The sequence below is a fragment of the Sorex araneus genome, chromosome 7, assembly GCF_027595985.1.
Source record: "Sorex araneus isolate mSorAra2 chromosome 7, mSorAra2.pri, whole genome shotgun sequence".
Lineage (NCBI taxonomy): Eukaryota > Metazoa > Chordata > Mammalia > Eulipotyphla > Soricidae > Sorex > Sorex araneus.
The window spans coordinates 14317203-14335822 of record NC_073308.1 but is presented as its reverse complement, the minus strand read 5'-3'; the positions used below and the strand labels follow the sequence as shown (position 1 = coordinate 14335822).

Genomic DNA, 18620 nt, shown 5'->3' with positions numbered 1-18620 from the left:
AATCTGGTATATCTGACAGTAGAGACTAGTCACAGACATCACCCCAGATACACAGTGAACTCATTCTTCTCAGCTTCTTACCAAAGATGAGAAACTGAAAAAATCGTGTCTGTTCTTCATGCTGCCTAACTTAAATAATAGAATTTCTAGAGGTTGGATAGTGAATTCATTTCTCTCCACAGTGATGATGGACTGGAGCGATAGCACAGTGAATAGGGCATTTGCCTTGCACGCGGCTAACCCGAGTTCGATTCCTCTGTCCCTCTCAGAGAGCCCAGCAAGCTACTGAGAGTATCTCACCCATACGGAAGAGCCTGGCAAGCTACCCTCGGTGTATTGTATATGCCAAAAACAGTAACAACAAGTCTCACAGTGGAGATGTTACTGGTGCCCGCTCGAGCAAATCAATGAACAATGGGACAACAGTGCAATGTCTGAGTTTATTACACACACATACACACACACACACACACACACACACAGTACACTATCTATTTAGAGCTCATTAGACCTGAGATTAAATCCCAGTTCTGTTACATATCAGACACTGGGTGTCAAATAAGTTATTGAATTGTTTCCTTGTCTGAAAAATGGTGATGACATCCACCCTGGTCATATGGAAGAGGAGTGGTCTGAACACTTGGTGTCCAGAAAACCCTTGTTTCTGTGAGAGCTCTACCAGGCTCTCTCACTCTCTCATGCCTGAGATCTGTGTGGGATGGATGGATGGATGGATGGATGGTGGATGGATAGATGGATGGATGTTGGGTGGATGGGTGGATAGTGGGTGAATGGATGAATGGATTGTGGGTTGATGCGTGGATGGTGAGTGAATGTATGGATGGTGGATGGATGGTGGGTTGTGGATGGATAGTGGGTAAATGCGTAGATGATGACTGGATAGATGAACAAATTGAAGGATGTGTGAAAGAAATGATAGATGAGCAAATGAGCAAATGAATGAATAAATGTGAATAAATAGCGTTAACCATGAAGTGCGACTATGCCATGCACATGCACATAGCAATGTGAAGCACCTGTTGGGCTAAGCGTGTTCAGACACGGGGACGTGTGAGCGAGTACCGTTACCTCATTGTAAGTGTGTTCAGACATGGGGACATGTGAGCGAGTGCTGTCAACATTGTGACATTGGAGTGGAAGTTGATCTATCACGTTACCTGTGTGACTCAAACAGTGAATCACGTTGTCTCTGTTGACCCCATGTGCTGTCATGTGTCAGGAGGGGTCTGGTCCCATCAGAGACTTTGACACTTAGGTCATCTGTAGGGACCACAAACAGATCGGGATGTGGAGCTCCTGGGTGGTGGGGGGCAGGAGGCCAGGTAGGCTTGGAGAGTCTGTAGGAAGGAGCAGCCTCTCGTGTCCTACTGGGGCACCGATGAGCCTAGAGATCCACCTCTTAACGTGTCGACCATTAGCTAGCAAAGCCAATGGTGACAGTTCTGGTTTCCTTGTTGGGTCCTTTCAGGGCTGAGGCCTCTTGGTCAGGTTGGAAGTTTCTCAACATGTGACATATCCCACCAGCAAGAATTGAATGGCATCACGTCTCTGGAGGGACGTGTGAAAGGACACAGCAGGTGTATGGACCCTGGCCAATGACTTGTAACTCTCAGCACTGAATCTCCTGCAAACACAGGCCAGACCCAAAGGAAGGGAGAGTCCACAAAGATCCTGGCACATCCTGACAAATGTCAATATTGTAAAAAGGAAAAGCCACGAGAGTCTGGGCAGCTTCTGACAGAGGGATGTCGAGGGACATTACGGTGACAGACAAGCAGTCCCTGACAGGATTTGCGGGACTGGGGAACACCACAGCCTAATTGAGGCAACTGATAGCATTGGAATATAAATTGTATATCAGATACAGTATTTATCAATGTGAAATTTCCTGTCTAGTAATAGAATAGTGGATTAGAGAAAAGAGAGAGCATAATTGTTCTTAGAAAATGCATATGCAAAGTTTTATTTGTTTAGTTTTGTTGTTGTTCTGTGGACCATACTTGCTGGTGCTCAGGGGTCACTCCTCACTCAGTGCTCAGGATCATGCTGGTGGTGCGCAGGGGACCACAGTCTGCCACGGACCCAGTCATGGCTGTCCTGTGCTGGAGAGCTGGAGCGCTCTCTCCAGCCACATGCTGGTGCTAAGGAAAAAGATAATATGTGAGCTAGTCTCAGATGATTTAGGAAAAAAATTAGAGACAAATAGAGGAGGCCAATGAAGTTACAAATTATTAAAAATAGCTCCCTTAAAGTAAATATGAGCTATTTTTGCAATTCTTTTGTAAATTTGAAATTACACCAATATAGAAATTGAAACAGCACAGGGATAAGGTGCTTGACTTGCGTGCAGCTGACCCCCGTTCAACACCCATCACCACAGCTGCCCCCCTGCATTGATTCTGAGAGGTGCCTGTGGACACCAGAACCCAAATAGCGGACTAAGCATTTGACAAAGATGCGTGTTCACAGATCAGGGCGACAGAAATTCTGAGGGTAGAGACTGGGACTTTTCCTGGAAACTGCTGTGGGGGGTGCTGACGGATATTCTTGATCAAGGAAATGCCTCAAACATGCCTCCTGTTCCTCTTCCTGGGCTGCGGGGACGTGGGAGCGCCGTCAGCACTGGGTACTCCTTTCCCACCTGAGGGAGTGGCGGGCACAGAGACGTTAGGGGAGAGCTTGCGCCACTGAGACACAGCAGGGGCTGAGTTGCTCTGGACTGGGGCTGCCACCACTCAGCGTGGACCCTAGGTGGGGACCACATTTGAGGATGCCAGGCTCGGGGCTCACCAGGGTCACCAGGCAGGAAGTGCTGGGTATCTGAAGCCATAGCTGGGGAGGGGCTGTGGGGTTCCACTGGTCAGGGGCCCAGCCTTAACCCTGGGGCCCGTGACTTCAGATCTGGCCGCAGCTTCTCGGTTCCTCCCACTGAACCAGGCCAGCTGTGTCTGAGCCCACCAAAGTTCAGGGGTGCATCTGCAGCCCTGTCGGGCACCGTGCCAGTAGTCTGTAGCTGGGAGAGACCTGAGATACCCAGTGGGAATTTCACTGAGGAGGAAGTGTCACCAGCTATGGAGAAGAGGCTGGAGTGAGACAGGACTCACCACTGATGTGGACAGAGACAGGCAGGTGGCCTGTCCCGTGGCCAGCCTCACCATGACACAGCGCAGCTGCTGGGCATGTTGGGCCTGGCCTTGCCATGTTCTCAGGGCTGTGGATTGGCATGTGCCGCTCTGGGGTGAGAACCAACTGGTTTGGGCTGCCTCTCACTGAAGGACAAGTCGATGGGCTCGGTTTGCAAGCACCAGGACAGGGCAGGCCTTCAGCCCACACCCTCCTGCTGCTCTGAAGGGCCTGAGGCGCCTGCCCAGGGCTCCAGCCCCAGCGCGGGCTGTGCGGTGGGCCTCAGTCCCCAGGCGCAGGTGCCCCATCATGCAGAAATCCTGGGGAACCCACTTCATTAATTTTGGGTTTTGGTTTTCTGTGCCATGTCTTGCAGCCCCGTGTGGTGCAAAACACACAGCCGTCTGGGCTTTCTCTCCGGCCTGGGCACCACTTTCAAAATCTACCAGGAGCCGGAGAAATAATACAGAGGTTAAAGTTCTGAACTCGCATGCAGCCAGCCTTACTTTGATCCCTGGCAACGTCAGGAGTAATCCCTGAGCACAGAGCCAGGAGTAAACCCTGAGCACTGCTGGATGTGACCCAAACCAAAAAAGAAAAAAAAACCCAAAAACTTTATGACATGAAATTGAGCCCCGCAGGGACTCAGGGGATAAGATTAGAATACAAAAACCATTTCTTTATGCTCACTCTGAAAACTCTAAAAATGGAAATCAGGAGATTTTCCTAACTCCTATTATTTTGTAATAATCTAAATAAATGTAATAAAAGAACTGAAATTTCAGCCCAACTCTGAAAACAATAAAACATTGTTGAGAGAAATGAAAACCCTAAACAAAAGAGACTAAATCTTGTCAACTTGGAAATGTTCCCCAGGGCATTTGGATGTGACCCAAATCCTTATCAAAATCCCAGATGGGGTGGTTGGGGGAGTTTGTGCAAAGGACTGAACAAGTGTTTTGCAAGGGGTGGCCCAGACTTGATCCCCTGCGCTTCATGGTCCATAGGAGCTGCAGGAGGGTTCCTTGATCACTGTCTAGTGTGGCTCTGAACAAACAGGTCTCAGCTGGCTTCTTTTCAGAAACCAATGGGCTGATCCTAAAATTCAGGCAGAAAATCCGAGGGACTCAGAATAGCTAAACGATCTTGAAACAGACAGGCAAAGTTGGAAGGCTGGCACCCAATTTTAGGACCACCACAAAGCTGCAAAAATTAGGACGGTGTGATGGTAGCCTCCATACTCTGTCTGTCAGCTGGAGGGACTGTGAGCCCAGAAGTAAGATATTCAGGTCTGTTGGTTCCAACAAGATGCCAATCCCTCCAGGAAATGCTCTGGGACAGGTGGAATGATGGCGGACTCTTGCCTCGCACCACAGACAAAAATTAACTCAATGGAAATGCTCAGACCTTTAGACTTGTCAAAGAAAACATGGGTGGAAATCTGAGATCTTGGATTAAGCAATGATTTTGAACTCTGACTGCCAAGGCACAAGCAATAACCAAAAAAAGTACATAAATGGACAACATCAAAATGAGAAATTCTTTTGTTTCTTTTGGTTTGGGGCTCACACCCAGTGTTACTCAGGGCTTACTCCTGGCTCTGTGTCAGGAGCGAGAGTACCAGGGTCAGTCAGGTGCCAGGTAAGTACTTTAACCCCTCTTCCATCTCTCTGGCCCAAGAGAAAGTTCTTATGCTTTACCATCAAACAAGGGGAAAAGAAAACCCACTGAAAGTGGAGGTTCTTTACAAATCATCTTTCTGGAAAATAATTTATGGTTAGATATGTAAAATATCTGACAATACATACAAAATTATTTTTATATTTTTTCAAATTAAAAAGAGGTGCATGGGGCCTGAGAGATAGTACAGTGGTAGGGTGCTTGCCTTGCATGCAGCCAACCTGGGTTCAATCCCTGGCACCCCATTTGATCCCCCAAGCCTCCTAGGCATGATTCCTGAGCACAGAGTCAGAAGCAAACCCTGAGCACCACTGGTGTGGCTCCAAAATTTTTCTTTTTAATTTTAAAGAGAGCATAACTCCATCATTTCCCCCCTAGAGGAAACATACAGGTAGTCCATAGTAGATGAGATGCTAGTGCCATTAACCACCAGGGAAATGTGCTTCAAACCAGAGTGACACGCACACACCCCTTCAGGCCGAAAGCGGGGGAGCTCAGCACTCTCGAGGATCTAGAAACTGTAGCGTGGCTGGAATGGATCTGGAGTGGGGGCAGGGCGGGACACCCTGTTGGAAGATGGCCTGGCACTTCCTCCAAAAGGTAAACAGAGGCACCCTCTGGGCCCAGCAACCCTATTCCCAGGTGTGTGGGCAAGAGAATCAGAGTCAGAGGCACCCACAAAACCTGCCTTTGTCTCCCATGACCCCGAGGCAGAAACACCCCTGACTTCTCTCAGCTGGTGAGTGCTCTTTCCCACGCCCTCTGCCCAGCTCACCGCTGCTGGCATGCAGGCACTGGAGCCCCAAGGCCCCGCACAGTTGGTCAGTCCGGCCAGCACCAGAAGTGAGAAAGCTTAGTCACAAAGGCCAGTCACAAAGGAGTGACGTGTCAGTAGGGCAGACTGTGTCCTAGGGACAGGGGCTCGCAGAAGTGGGGAGAGGTGTGGACGGACCTCACACTTCTTGCTGGCCTGCTGGAAGCCACTGACCCATACACTAGTGGGGGGTTATGTGGTGCGAGTCCTCACGCAGTCGGGAGCAGGTGCTGGCGTGCCGCGTCTGTGTCCTGATGGACAGCCCAGCGTCTCTTGGCCTTTCCCTGACCTAGGCCTCCGCAAACCTCTTTTCCCTCCCTTTTGGGAGTGGGGCAGGGGCACATCTAGTGATGCTCAGGACTTACTCCTGGCCCTGCTCTCAGGAATCACTCCTGGTGGGGTTCACGGGACCATATGGGGTGCCGGTGACTGACCCTGGGTCGGCTGCGTGTCAGGCCAGCTGCTCTACCCACCGTGGTTCCTCTTGCCCTCACCTTGTTTTCTTCCTGCATCCCCTGGGAGAAGCCTCCTGCGACTCCCGCGGGTCTCAGAAGCAGAAATGAACATTCTCCACAGAGCCAAAGCACATCTCAGTGACTGTTTGCGGGTGAAGGGCACCTCAGGGAGGCCGTAGAGAGGAGGCTTGTGGGGTGCGGTGGGAGGGGCCTGGGGGGCTGTGGAGTTTGAAAGGGAACTTGGGGAGGACCCAGGGTAGGTCCCTAATGGGAGCCTTCTGAAGTGTCCCCGGTGTCCCTGGGGGTGCTGACTGGTTCCTGCTTCCCGGAACTCCTCTATGTTGGGATACCTTCTAGCTTTTGTGGCTGAATCGATTATTGACAAAGATAGAGGCCCCATGTTCTGCTGCTTTAAAATGTAGAGAAGAGCTACATCTTAAAAATGGAGAGACCGCCTGTCTGCACGTGATGGGCCTCAGCTCAGTCTCCCAGGCCCCGCCAGGAGTGATCCCTGAGCACAGAGCCAGGAAAGAACCCTGAGTACTGCTGTGTGTCACCCAAAAGCTTTTTAATAATAATAATAACTTCACTATTAAATCATTATTATTAAATTATTTAATTATTATTAAATTATTATTTAATAATAATAACTTCAGTTAAGATGATTAAACACTGCAGAGGATCGTAGAACTAGGAACAGCAGAATAAAATTCAATAATGTTAGAACAAGTGTTCTTTGGAAAAGAAAATACATGTGTGGATATTGCAGGTTACAAAACAAAAAACAAAGCCAGAGAAAAAACCTCAGAAGCCCCGCCAGGTTTGCTGGAGATGGGCTAGATGCAGGTGGAGAAGGTTGACAGCTGAGCAGCACTGAGCCCAGCTTCAGACTCGGTGGCACCCAGCCAGCAAGCCTCTATCTCTAGGGGTTTTGTTTTGCTTCTGATTTTAGGGTCACACTACTGGTGGTACTGGGGGAAGGGGCTACTCATGTCTAAGTGCTCAGGGGTTGTTCCTGATGGTGCTTGGGGGACCAAGTAGTTCTGGGGATCAGACTGGCTTCCTGCATCCTAACCTGTTCTTTGGGTCTTTTGCGGAATTTCCCCTGCCCTAAGTGAACACTTAACACAGTGCTGTACATACTTCCACACATACACACATGGAGGCCGCGGTGTGGCTTCCTCAGTATTTCAAAGCCAGCAAGTTCTCTCTGGCGTGCTGCTCCTGCTGCGGAGGGGAGCTGCCCAGAGGGCATGAGGGCTGGACCCCAGGGTGTGAGTGCAAGGTGGCTTTGCAGGCCAACTCCAGGCCAGAGACAGCTGAAGAGGTGAGACAGAGCAGCTGTTACTAGGAGACATGGTTCGGAGCTGTTCTAGTATGACCCAGGAACGCCACTCTGGTAACCGCTGAAACTTTCCACTGGAGGTGGGTGGAGGCCCTGGTGGTGTTTGGGGAATCTGAGGTTATTTAAGGAGGGGAGGAGGCACCAGTTTTCCTTGTAGACCTTTATTCTAGGTTAGGGGTCACCCTAGTGGTGTGGGGCAGTGGGAGGTGGCCAAGGACCGAGCCTAGACACCAGCTGTGGACTCTTGAAGCTAAGGTTTGCTTGGACAGTTCAAGCAGATGCGACTTCTCCTGCCGTGGTCCCTCGAGGCACTGGAGCTGGCTGGCCTCTTTGCGGTCTGGGCCCTCCATTAGCCTTTGCTTCCATTCTGGAGTCAGTCCTTTACACCTGGAAATCATGTGTTGCCTGGAAATATGACGCAAGGCTTGCTCTTCTGACCCGTTGCATGCCCTAGGCCCGGCCTTGGGAGAGTGGCTCAGACACTGAGCCTCCGCGATTGCCCCCATCCACTCACTTGTCTGTGCCTTCTGGGAAGCGGCGTTCTCCAAGCCCACCTGGTTTGCCCGGACAGCTCTGGCAGAACCCTGAAAGCCACTGGTGGAGTATCAGGTGTGAGACAGAATCAGGGCCTCCAAAGCTAGGATCCCTAGCTTTGGGGACTTTTGGCGACGTGCTGCATTAGTGACCAGGTTTGTACGTGGCACTAAAGTCCAAAGTTTAGTTGCAGTGACTTACTGAAGCTTGCTCTGGCTAAGAGGGGCAGGCCAGCAGCTCTCGTGCGGTGACATTGCCCTTTAGCCCCAAAGGTCTCTATGATCTCCATGGCCACACCCCAACTCAGTACGTGGCCTATAAGCAGGTCCCCTCCTTCAGGGACACTTCAGAGGCTACAGTGGGTCCTTCTGTCCTGTCTCCTGCTCAGAACAGGGACCTGGGCCAAGAGGAAGGAAATTGTCTGGAGGGGTCTCTCCCTCCCACCCCACTCTGGGACTTCTCAAGGCTGCCTGCTTGCCAGCAGTTGACCGCAAATGATTTATGCTTTGAAGACAGTTTAAGTGGAACAAAAGGTGGGGCCAGAATGAAAGCACAGCAGGGAGGGAGCTGGCCTTGCACTTGGTGGACCCATGTTTGATTCCCCAGCATCCCATATGGTCCTCTGAACACAGCCAGGAGTAACACATGGGCATCTCCTGGTGTGGCCCAAAAACAAAATTTGGGGTCACACCTACTGGAGCTCAGACTTAACTCCTGACCCTGCACTCAGGGATCACTCCTGGTGGGGCTCAGGGGACCATTTGGGATGCTGAAGATGGAACCTGGGTTGGCTGCGGGCAAGGCCAGTGCCCTACCTGCTGTCCTATCTCTTTGACCCAGGGTTGAGAATGTTCCGTAAAGTTTCTTGAAGACATTTTAAGAGTACAGCCCCCGGGGGATGTAGTCTGCAGGCAGCACCACCTGCCCACTGGGGGTCACTGTCGCCATATCCTTGGGGGTCGCTAGCAGGGGCCGTGGCATGTAAGTGTTCTCATATGTGTATGGGTGAGCACGGATGCCTATGTGGGGTGTGTGTGTGTGCTTATGTGTGCTCAGTGGTATGTGCATGCACATGTGTATATGTGTGTGTGGATATATGTGTATAGTTTGTGTGTACATGCAGTGTATACTTGTATTGCTGCATGTGTGCATATTTACATGTATGCCAATTGTTGTGAACAGGTATGTGGGGTGTGCATGGTGTGGGCATGGGTGCGCTGCATGTGGGGCCAATGTGTGTACTGCATGTATAGTGTGTATGTATTTGCGTGTGTGCATGCGGTGTGCATATGTGTTCTGCACATGTTGTGGGTATGCATTTGTGTGTGCATGTGTGCAGTGTGTGCAAGCATGTGCCTGGAAATGTGTGGGGCTCATTTTCTTGGCATCCCCCTTGCCAAATCTCTCCTGCTGGGAGGACAAACCGTCCTGAGCCCCCAGCCGGGGAATGATTGGGGGTCCCTCTCCTACACCCGCTGAGGGGGCCCCTCTCCTGACCTCTTCTGCTCTTTGCTGCTGAGAGTCTGGAAGGAGCCACCAGTTGTAGGCTGGCTTGGGGGGACAGAACTGAACCTGGGAAAGGTCAAGCCTGAGTTTTCCCTAACACTCAGAGTCCCACCACCTTTGAGGAGTCAAATGACCAGGAGCAGATGTAACAGGGCAAAGGAGGGAGTGGGCCCTAGTAGTAGCAAGCGTGTCCGTCTTGCCAGCCCTCATCATGAGCCCCGGCCCTGACTGTGAGTTCCGACCTCAAGTGTGAGACTGGCCTGACCTTCCCACTGCCAGCACTGCAGGGATGGAGAGGGGTGACCCCCACCTGTCTGCCAGCTCCTGGCTCTGGCCCTGGAAGCAGGTTGGATACTGACCTCAGGACAAGGGGGCTGTCAGGAGGAGGCTGTGAAGGTTGGTCAGCACTGGGAGATGAGGCGCTGGCACGGTCCTTGGAGAGTAATTCTATGACCACATGACCTGTTGAGGCTGCTATGGGGACAGGGCGCCCAGGGGTCCCTGAAAACCAAATTCTTTCCTTCAAGATGGCCAGTTTGGCTGGGGCCAGTGTGGGATAGGCCAGGGTAGAGCAGGGAGGGACCTAACAGGCCTACTGCCCTCTGCATCTGTCTGTCTGTGCCATTCTCCTGACTTCTGTCCTTATCTGTCTCTCTGAGAAGAGCTTTTCCACCCAGGGTCAGACCCGGGTTTGGGCCTTTGGTGTCCCTTGCTTCTCGCCTCGGGCAGAGCGCTTGCTCCCCGCGTTTGCGAGATGTGGGAACTGTGTGGTCCCTGCAAAGCTGAGCCTGCAAGTGCTGGTGCCCGTCATGGAGCGAGTGTGGGCACAGGATGCTGGAATGGCTCAATGAAAGTCCACATCATGGCGGCCCTCAGCGGCCAGCACAGGATGTCGTGCTAGGCAATGTTGCATAAAGTCCATGCATGCCTGACTTGTCATCTCTGCCTGGCTGTGCAGACAGCATGCTTATTCCAGTGACTGTGTAGACAGTGTCCTTGTCCCCTGGGCTGTGTAGACAGTGTCCTTGTTCCCTGGGCTGTGTAGACAGTGTCCTCATCCCCGGGCTGTGTGCAGTGTCCTCGTCTGACTCCATAGATGGTGTTCTTGCTGCAGCGCCCCCCCCCCCCACTCAGGCAGCTCAGTAAGGCACAGGGGGCTCCGACAGCCCTTCCTAAAGCCTCAGTCCTGCTGTGGACCCTGCAGATGGACCAGGGAATTTCCCCTGGGGGCAGAGACTCAGGAGCAGTATTGGATGGGGGGAGAGTTTCTCGCTCAGTTTTGATGCAGGGGGCTGGCTCCGAGCCTCGGGAAGTAGGTATGGAGGTGGGAGCTGGACAGGGAGGAGGGGCTCAGAGAAGAAAGCGGCTTTGACTCCTGGGGCAGGTTAGAGCAGCTGTGCTCCGGCCTTGGTGCAGATGTAGATGCTCTCCTGCGAGCACGGCTGCTGGGCACTAGAGAGGACATTCTGGCTGTCCATGTCCTTCCAGCCCTCTCTGAGGTTAGAGCTGACAAGACCCAGAATAGAGAGTCAAGGCGGGGTTGGGGGGGGACAGGGATGTAACTTTGAGGTTACACCTGCTCTGAGTGATGGGGAGGCTGTGCTCAGGCCGAATGAGGCAGGAGCCCCCTGGGGAGGAAATGGCTCACTGGAGCCTTGCGCAGAAGGTGGTTGAGGCAGGTGAATTGTTTCTGTAATTGCCACCAGGAAAAGCCCCAGGGAGCCCCTCCCTGGTTATAGCCTGATCTGTGTGTGTCTGTGGGCCAGATGGACCCAGTTAGACCGCAGAGCTGCGGCTGCTGTTCTCACTGTCTGGAGACCCCCACCCCATGGCAGCAGCCATGACTCCCTCCCTGCCCTCCTGCCCTCCTGCCCCAGCACAGGCCCAGACCCACCCTTGGGTCTGCTCCCCACCACACTTGGGGTGTCTACGAGGCTGAAACTCTTGACGTCATTCCTGTTTGTGCTCTGCTTGTCTCGACGCTAAGGAAGCAGGACAGGGGACTGGAAGCTAATTAGCCCTTCAGCAAGGTCCTTGCTTTCTACTTGCACTCTGATGCTCCTGAAGCATCAGCTCCGGCAGGCGAGCACGGGGGCACCTGTCTGTCCAAGTGCAGGGGGCTCTCAGGGAGGGGGCAGGGCCACAGAATGAGAAGGAACAGATGTAAAGATTCCAGGCTGGAGCTACTTAGTCCCCAGGGTCCAAGGAAGGACTCTGAAAGGAACGGGAGATAAGGAACGGGGCCTCAGAGCCCCCCACTGAACTGGTCCCCAGAAAGCCCAGAGGCAGACTCCCCTGTGCCAGAAACAGAACAAAATGCTTTGGTCACTAAGATGACAGCCGTGTCAGCATCCTTGCTGTGGGACTGTGAACGGTGCCCAGGTGCCTCTGAGGGGGGAGCACTGTGGGACAGGGAGGGGCAGAGCTGTGCTTGGCACCCCCACCCCACACGCCTGCTCAGCTTTGGTGTGCACACCACAGGCTGAAGGGCTCGCTGGACGGTGCCCCCTGCGCCCACACAGCAAGCCCAGCGGGAGACAGACCCCTCAGGAGGTGTTTGGTTACCCTAGGCTCACAGAAGGGTCCCTAAAGAGATGGGTGTTTGAGACATGCCGGCCCTCTTCTGCCTGCTCGGAGAGGCAGCCTGCGAGGCCATCTGCCAGCCCCGCAGAGAGGCGCCAGAGAACCCCAACTCCTGCATCTGAGACCCCACCGCTGAGAAGCCAGAGGGCACAGACAGTTGCCAACGAGCAGGCGTGAGTCCAACACGAGCTGGTCAGAAGTCAGGGTTGTCTACACAGGGCAAGGCTGTGTGAGACCTGTCAAGGTCAGGGCTTCGAGTCAGGACTTCCTCCAGGCCACAGCGCCGGAGAGCAGGAGTGGAGGGCACTCTGTGCCCGGAGTAGGACTGTCCGGGGATGCGAGGCCCAAGAAGTTCCTGTTTCTGCTGACCCCCACTGGATGCATTTGCTCACACATGTGTGAGGCATGCCACGGTGCCAGAGCGCATCTGAGTACAGCCAGCGCCAGGGTGCCCTGTGTCTGTGTTCCAGGGTCCCGGGGTCCATTCCACAGTGGGGCGTGGGGGGGTCAGCCAGGGTACGCCCACACATGACCTCACAGTTTAGGGGCCCAGAGGAGCAGTTCTCCCGTGACTTGATCTGGTTCCTGGGGAACATGTGTGCCCCATCTTGCTTACTCAGTTCAAATCTAAGGATACATTTTACATGATGTCCTGTGGCACACACATCATCTCTCTCATGAGCTAAAGCCGCTGCTCCTGGGCCAGAGAGGGAGCACAGAAGATAAGGCACTTGCCTTGCATGCAGCCAGCCTGGGGTCCCTGACCGGAGTCCCCTAAGCCCCACCAGAAGTGAGCCCTGAGTACAGAGCCAGGAATGAGTCTGACCACAGAATTAGGAGGGAGCCCTGAGCACAGAGGCAGGTGTGACCCTGAGCACAGAGACGGGTGTGACCCTGAGCAGTGCTGGGTGTGGTCTAGAACAAAACAAAACAGCAGAGCTATGACCCATGGTGCAGGTGCTCAGGCCATAGAAATGGTGAAGCCCCCTTTTCTGCGGTGGGTGTTAACAGAACCTCATGGAAAGTTCCAATAGGGCCAGTGTCCTCTCGTGCCCTGTTGAGAGTGTTGTAATATCAGTGAAACGAGAAATGACAGAAGTGGAAAAAAAAAAAGGCTACTAAGTGGAAAGGGTTGAATCCTACATGCCTGGGCTTACATTCCTTTAGGGATGAGGGAGGGAAAATAATCTCCCCCCTGCCTTAAGGGGGTTTTCTTTCCCTCACCTGTTAAAGGTGAGCGGGAGCAAGCACCCCAGCAGGTCGGGGAGAGACCTTCTTGGGGGCACTCTGACTTAAATACGAAAGGCTGGGAGGAGCCCCAAAGACAGGGCCATTGGGGTTCAGGAGCCTGGGCCCTGCAGGCGGGACAGAGCATGGGTCCTGGGGCCCCCCCAGGCGGTCCGGCCAAGGGGTGGGTGGGTCCTGGGCCCTGACCAGGGGTAGGAGAAGGGGTGGGTCTTGAGGCCTGACCAGGGCATCTGACCAAGGGGGTGAATCCTGGAGTCCTGACCAGGGGATCTGTCCTCGGCGGTACTGCCTGGGGGGGGGTGTCTGCGCCCCGAGTTCCGCCACGGTCCGCAGCTTTGCCCTCCGGCCGACCTGCACGCGCGCGGCGCGGCGCGGCGCGGCGCGGCGCCTCCGGGGACGCGCGGGCCCGGCTCCCCGTTTGGGGCGGGCGTTTGGGCGCGGGGCCGGAGCGGCGGACGGGCGCGGGGCCGGGGCGGGCGCGGGGCCCGGGGCGGGCGCGGGGCCGGAGCGCGCGGGCGGGCGCGCGGCCCACACTGCGGCGCGGAGGCGCTCCCGGGCGCGGCGCTCGCTTCTGGGCCTTTCGGCGCGCGCCCCCCGCGCCGGGCCTCGTTAGGGGGCGCTCGGGGTGCGGCGCCGCTTCCGTCCCCCCGGCCATGCATTCTTCCGGCCGCGCGGGCGCCGCCCGGCCCGGGGCCCGGCCCGCCCGAGGTGAGCGCGGGGCGCGGGCGCGGCGCGGGCGCGGGCGCGGGCGGCGGCGGCGGCGGGGCCGGGGCGCGCCGGGCCCCGCGGAGGAGGCGGGGGCCGCCCGTCCGCCCGCCTCCCCGGGCCCGCCCCGGTGACAGCTCCGGCCTCTGAGCCCGCGTCCCTGTGTCCGCAGGCAGCCGCGCGCGGACGAGGGCGCCGCGTCCATGACCGCCGCTCGCCGGCCGGGGACCCCCGCCGCCGCCGCCGCCGCGCAGCCCCCGGCCCGCGCCCCGCGCCCCCGGCCCCGCCGCCCGCCCGCCGCCCGCCGAGGTGAGCCCGGCCCGGCCCGGCCCGCGGGAACCGCCCGGGCCCCACCGCTCCGCCGCCTCCGGCCCGCCCGGCCGCCGCGACCTCTGTCCCCGCCGCGCCCCGGGCCCGGCCCCGGCCTCCCCGCCCCCCGCCCCGCCGCCCCGGCCCTGCCCCCGCGGCGCCCCCCGCGCTCCGGAGCGTGGCCGTGACCGCCAGGGTAGAGCGATGGGCGCGGGCCGGGGGCTGCGAGCGCGGTGCGAAGCGGAGGCGGGGGGGGGGGGGCGGCGCGGGCCGGTGGTCCGGGAGCAGGGGAGGGGGCGCGGGCCGGGGGTCCGGGAGCAGGGGAGGGGGCGCGGGCCGGGGGTTGGGAGCAGGGGAGGGGGTGCGGGCCGGGATCCCGAAACAGGGGAGGGGGCGCGGGCCGGGGGTCCCGGAGCAGGGGAGAACGCGGGCCGGGGTTCCGGAGCAGGGGAGGGCGCGGGCCTGGACTCCTTGGAGAGGAGGCGGGTGGGGCGCTTGCACCCAGCCCCCGCGGCCGCTCCATGACCCTGTCCCCGCAGACGCCGCGGGACGCAAGCATGGCTGGCAGCACGGAGGAGGCGCGGCGGCTGGGCTGCGTGCTGCTGCGGGGCCTCCTGCGCTTCGTCTTCATGGTGCTCAACAACCTGGTGGCCATCCCGTCCTACGTCTGCTACGTGCTGGCGCTGCAGCCCCTGCGCCTGCTGGACCCAGCGCTCTTCTGGTACCTGGAAGGAATCATGTACAAGTGGCTGCTGGGCATGGTGGCATCGTGGGGCTGGTCTGCCGGCTACACAGGTAAGACCCCTCTGGAACCCCGATAGGAAGGGTAATCTCCCGCCTGCCCCCCTGGTGCTCCCGCCCCCCAGGGCCCCAGGCTTCTAGGACTGGGGCTTACCCGCATGGCTGGCCCAGGATGGATCCTGCTTTGGGGGAGTTTGGCAGGTTCTCTCCCTTTAGCGAGGTCTTGTGAGAAGCAAGGCGCCTGGGAAATGGGGCTGGGGGTCTGTAGCTCAGAACAGGGTGGGACGAAGTGGGCACGCTGGATCAGTCCCCGCAAACTGCTCTCTCCCCTCCTGCCCAGGCTGCTTCTGCAGCTCTTCCCGTGCACGTGAGCGAACACCGAGGCAAGGGGGCTGGTGTGTAGTGCCGTCAGCAGCTCTCGGCTCAACAGAGTGTGTGAAGGAGTGATCTTAGGTCTGGTTGAGCTCTGTTGAGCGGAGAGCTGCCGGCCTGGCCATGCCCTGCTTCCCATCCACACCCGTAGCTGAGCGGGAATCTCAGTTCCTTTTGTAGGACCAAGTGGGAGTGAGGCTAGCAGGAGGGGAGAACGAGGATCCGACAATGCTGAATTCTTGGCGGGATGGTGCTGCTCTCGGAGAATTCTTGGCCCTGAAGTCCGAGCTTCCCCCAGGAGCCGGGTAGGGCCTGTGGCCTTCATTCCAGTCTTCCTAAATGTGCTTGTTTCAAGTACGCTCATGACATTTTGAGATGCAAGTTCTAGAAATCCATCCCACTTTCGCCCAGTGAGGGGACCGGAAGGCTGGTGCTTCTGCCGGGTTTGTGAACCCAAGACTCATTGGTTGGGCGTTGACCTTGAGCTTGCAGAGGACCGGGGAGCTGTGGCCGCAGTGTGGATTTTCTCTGAGGCCCTTCCTTGCCAACGTGGCACTGCGTGGCTTCCGTGGTGCCTGCTTTGACAGTGGCAGTGGCTGGAATGCCTCGTTTAGTTTTAGACACAGCTGCTCTGTATTTGGTCACACTGGTCAGCTGGTGCTGTGTTTGTGTGAGCCACCAGTGGTACGCAGCAGCAGCAGCAACTGTTTGAGTGGAAATCTTTCAGTGCTTATTGTCAGTGGTGTTCTATGAAGGAGTGATTTTAGGGGTTCTGGTTAAGGCCTGGTCAAAATGAAATAGTTATGGGGCCAGAGAGTTAGTACCGGGTAAGGTGCTTGCCTTCCATGTGGCTCACCCTGGTTTGGTCCCCAGCACCCCCTGAGCACTGCCAGGAGTGATTCGCTGCCAGGGGCATAGATCTAGGAGTGATCCTTGAGCACTGCCAGGAGTGATCCCTGAGCATTGCTGGGTGTGGCCCCCAAATGAAAATAACAACAAAACGGGCAGCGTGGCAGTCAGAGACATAGGCGTGAGCTCTGGGGAGGGCCCAGCCTGGTGCTTCCACACTGACCACATGTGGGCAGCCCTGCTGTGCATGCTGGAGAGGCCGGGCCTGCCGGCTTCCCCTCCTGCAGCCCAGGCTCAGTGTCGGAGAGCGTCCTCAGGCCTGCCCTGCTCACAGCTGAGGTGCTGAGAAGAAACACACAGGAAACCTGGTTTTGAAGGAGAAACAGGAAGCAGCTCCATAGAGAGCCTCGTCATTTCCGGTGGTGGCGCTTGGGTCAGCCATGGGGGAGCATTGGGGCCACACTTCCCCCGTGCTGGCTGCGCAGCCGCACTCACCTGCACCCAGGCCGATCTGGCGCCCCCGAGCCCTGGGTAGAGCCCAGCACCCTGACCGCAGGTGGAGGCCCTGCCCATGGGTGGCAGTGCCCGGGCCCTCCCGGAGCTGAGAGGTGGCGAGCAGTCCATCCCTGGCAGAGTTCCAGGTGTGGGATGTCATCAGGTTGTGTCAGGTGGTTGGTGTGAGGTGAAGGCCATGGAAATGAGGCCTTAAATGCAGCCGTGCCCTTGAGTGGACAGTACAGCCCGCAGAGCAGGAGGAGTGAGGGGCTGTCATTCTCCCCGCTGCTCTGCCGTGGGAGTGTGGGTTACCCCCAGAGGTAACAGAGGAGCACCTTGGTCGGGTCACTGAGAGGGAACCCTGACCCTGCACGAGGAGCAGGGCGGGAGCCAGAGGTCCCCAAGGCAGCGGGTAGGTTCGGAGCCTTTTTTGTCTTGTTTCCCATCCACACCTGGTGGGTCGGGCACTCGGGGGCTGTTCCTTAGGTCCTGGGAGTCAAACCTGGGCTCCCAACCCCAGTGAGAGATTTTTTGCAAATGCAATTCGGCGTCTAAAATAGTGTACCCTGCGGGTGCTGGAGCGATAGCACAGCAGGTAGGGCCTTTGCCTTGCATGCGGCCGACGCAGGTTCGATTCCCAGCATCCCATATGGTCCGTCGAGCACCGCCAGGAGAAATTCCTGAGTGTATGAGCCAGGAGTAGCTCCTGTGCATTGCTGGGGTGTGACCCAAAAAGAGAAAAAAAAACCCACAATAGTGTATCCTGGGGCCAGAGCCACAGTGCAGCTGGGCAGAACTTTTACATGTGGCCAACCCAGGTTCGATCCCCAGCATCCACTATGGGCCCCTTAGCTTGCCAGGACTAAGCCCCCAAACAAACAAATAAGTAAGTTTATTTCACTCCCTTGATTGAGAAACGCCTTGTTCCCGCCCAGACACACTGTTTGGGTTAGGGGACGCCAAAGGGGCTGCCCCACAAATGTTATTTGCTTCTGTGGGGGCTGCAGAGTGTGGGGATAATGCCTCCCAGGGCAGCTGCGGAGATGTGTGTCTGGCTGAGCTACATGTTCAGCCATAGGGGCTGTTGCTGGAATTCTTGGCAGCATTTTGCTTCTTCCCCGGGATCCGTGTTGCCTGTGTGAGAATCAGCTCTGCATCTGCCCCTGAGAGGATGGAGAAAGCTTCCAGAACCTTCTTTGCCTGCCTTGATGCACAGACCAGTTCAGAGAACGAGGTGAATGAGGCAGGACCGTGTGTCCGGGCAGTGCTGCAGAAGACCAGGCCGGTGTGGGGTCTCAGGACACCCACTGCTTCCTTTGAGGCTGTCACAGGGTTTCTGCCCTGTGTGGGCTGCAGCCTGGCCTGAGCGCCTGCCCAGCTGTCTGCTCCTTCCTGGCAGGGTTGTTCTCACGTGACTCTGGTGCCCACACCCTTGCCAGCTGCTTGCAGCCTGCTGCCGCCCTGGAAGGAGGGGCATCCCATATCCTAGAGGGGCGTCTGCCACTGGCCACGGAGCCTGCGAGGGACTGCGAGCTCCCAGCTGATGGCCAGCTTCCAGGCATGGGTGAGGGGTGGACGCTGGGGCAGTCGCCCCCCAGTGCTGCCTGGTGGTGGACAGGGACCCAGGAGCGAGGCAGGACAGGCCCCTGGTCTTTCCGCTCCCAATCAGGAGCACCTCCACGGAAGCTGGGCACAGGGCATGACGGGCGGGGTGCCAGCATGAGAGAGCCCCGTCTTTGCAAGGGTGCGGCCGGCACTGCTTCTGAAAGGAAGCCGAGGCAGGGGCTGTGACAGGTGCGGGCGCCATTGCCTGCCCCTCGCGAGGGCAGCTTGGGCTGCA

At 56.8% G+C, this 18620-nt stretch overlaps 1 protein-coding gene across 2 annotated transcripts in view; it reads left to right on the top strand.

Annotated features, from left to right (window-relative positions):
• Positions 1–13818: 13818 nt before the first annotated feature.
• The window catches only part of LPGAT1 (lysophosphatidylglycerol acyltransferase 1), a 35936-nt gene continuing 31134 nt past the window's right edge, over positions 13819–18620 (top strand). Inside the window, exons 1-2 of one of the 2 annotated variants that reach the window (XM_055144474.1) lie at positions 13819–14017; positions 14863–15118. In XM_055144474.1, the coding sequence (XP_055000449.1) occupies positions 14881–15118 (238 nt within the window). In that variant the 5' untranslated portion in view covers positions 13819–14017; positions 14863–14880. Of the gene's footprint in view, positions 14018–14060; positions 14324–14862; positions 15119–18620 lie in introns of those variants that run through there. The other variant, XM_055144473.1, reaches the window with a different exon arrangement.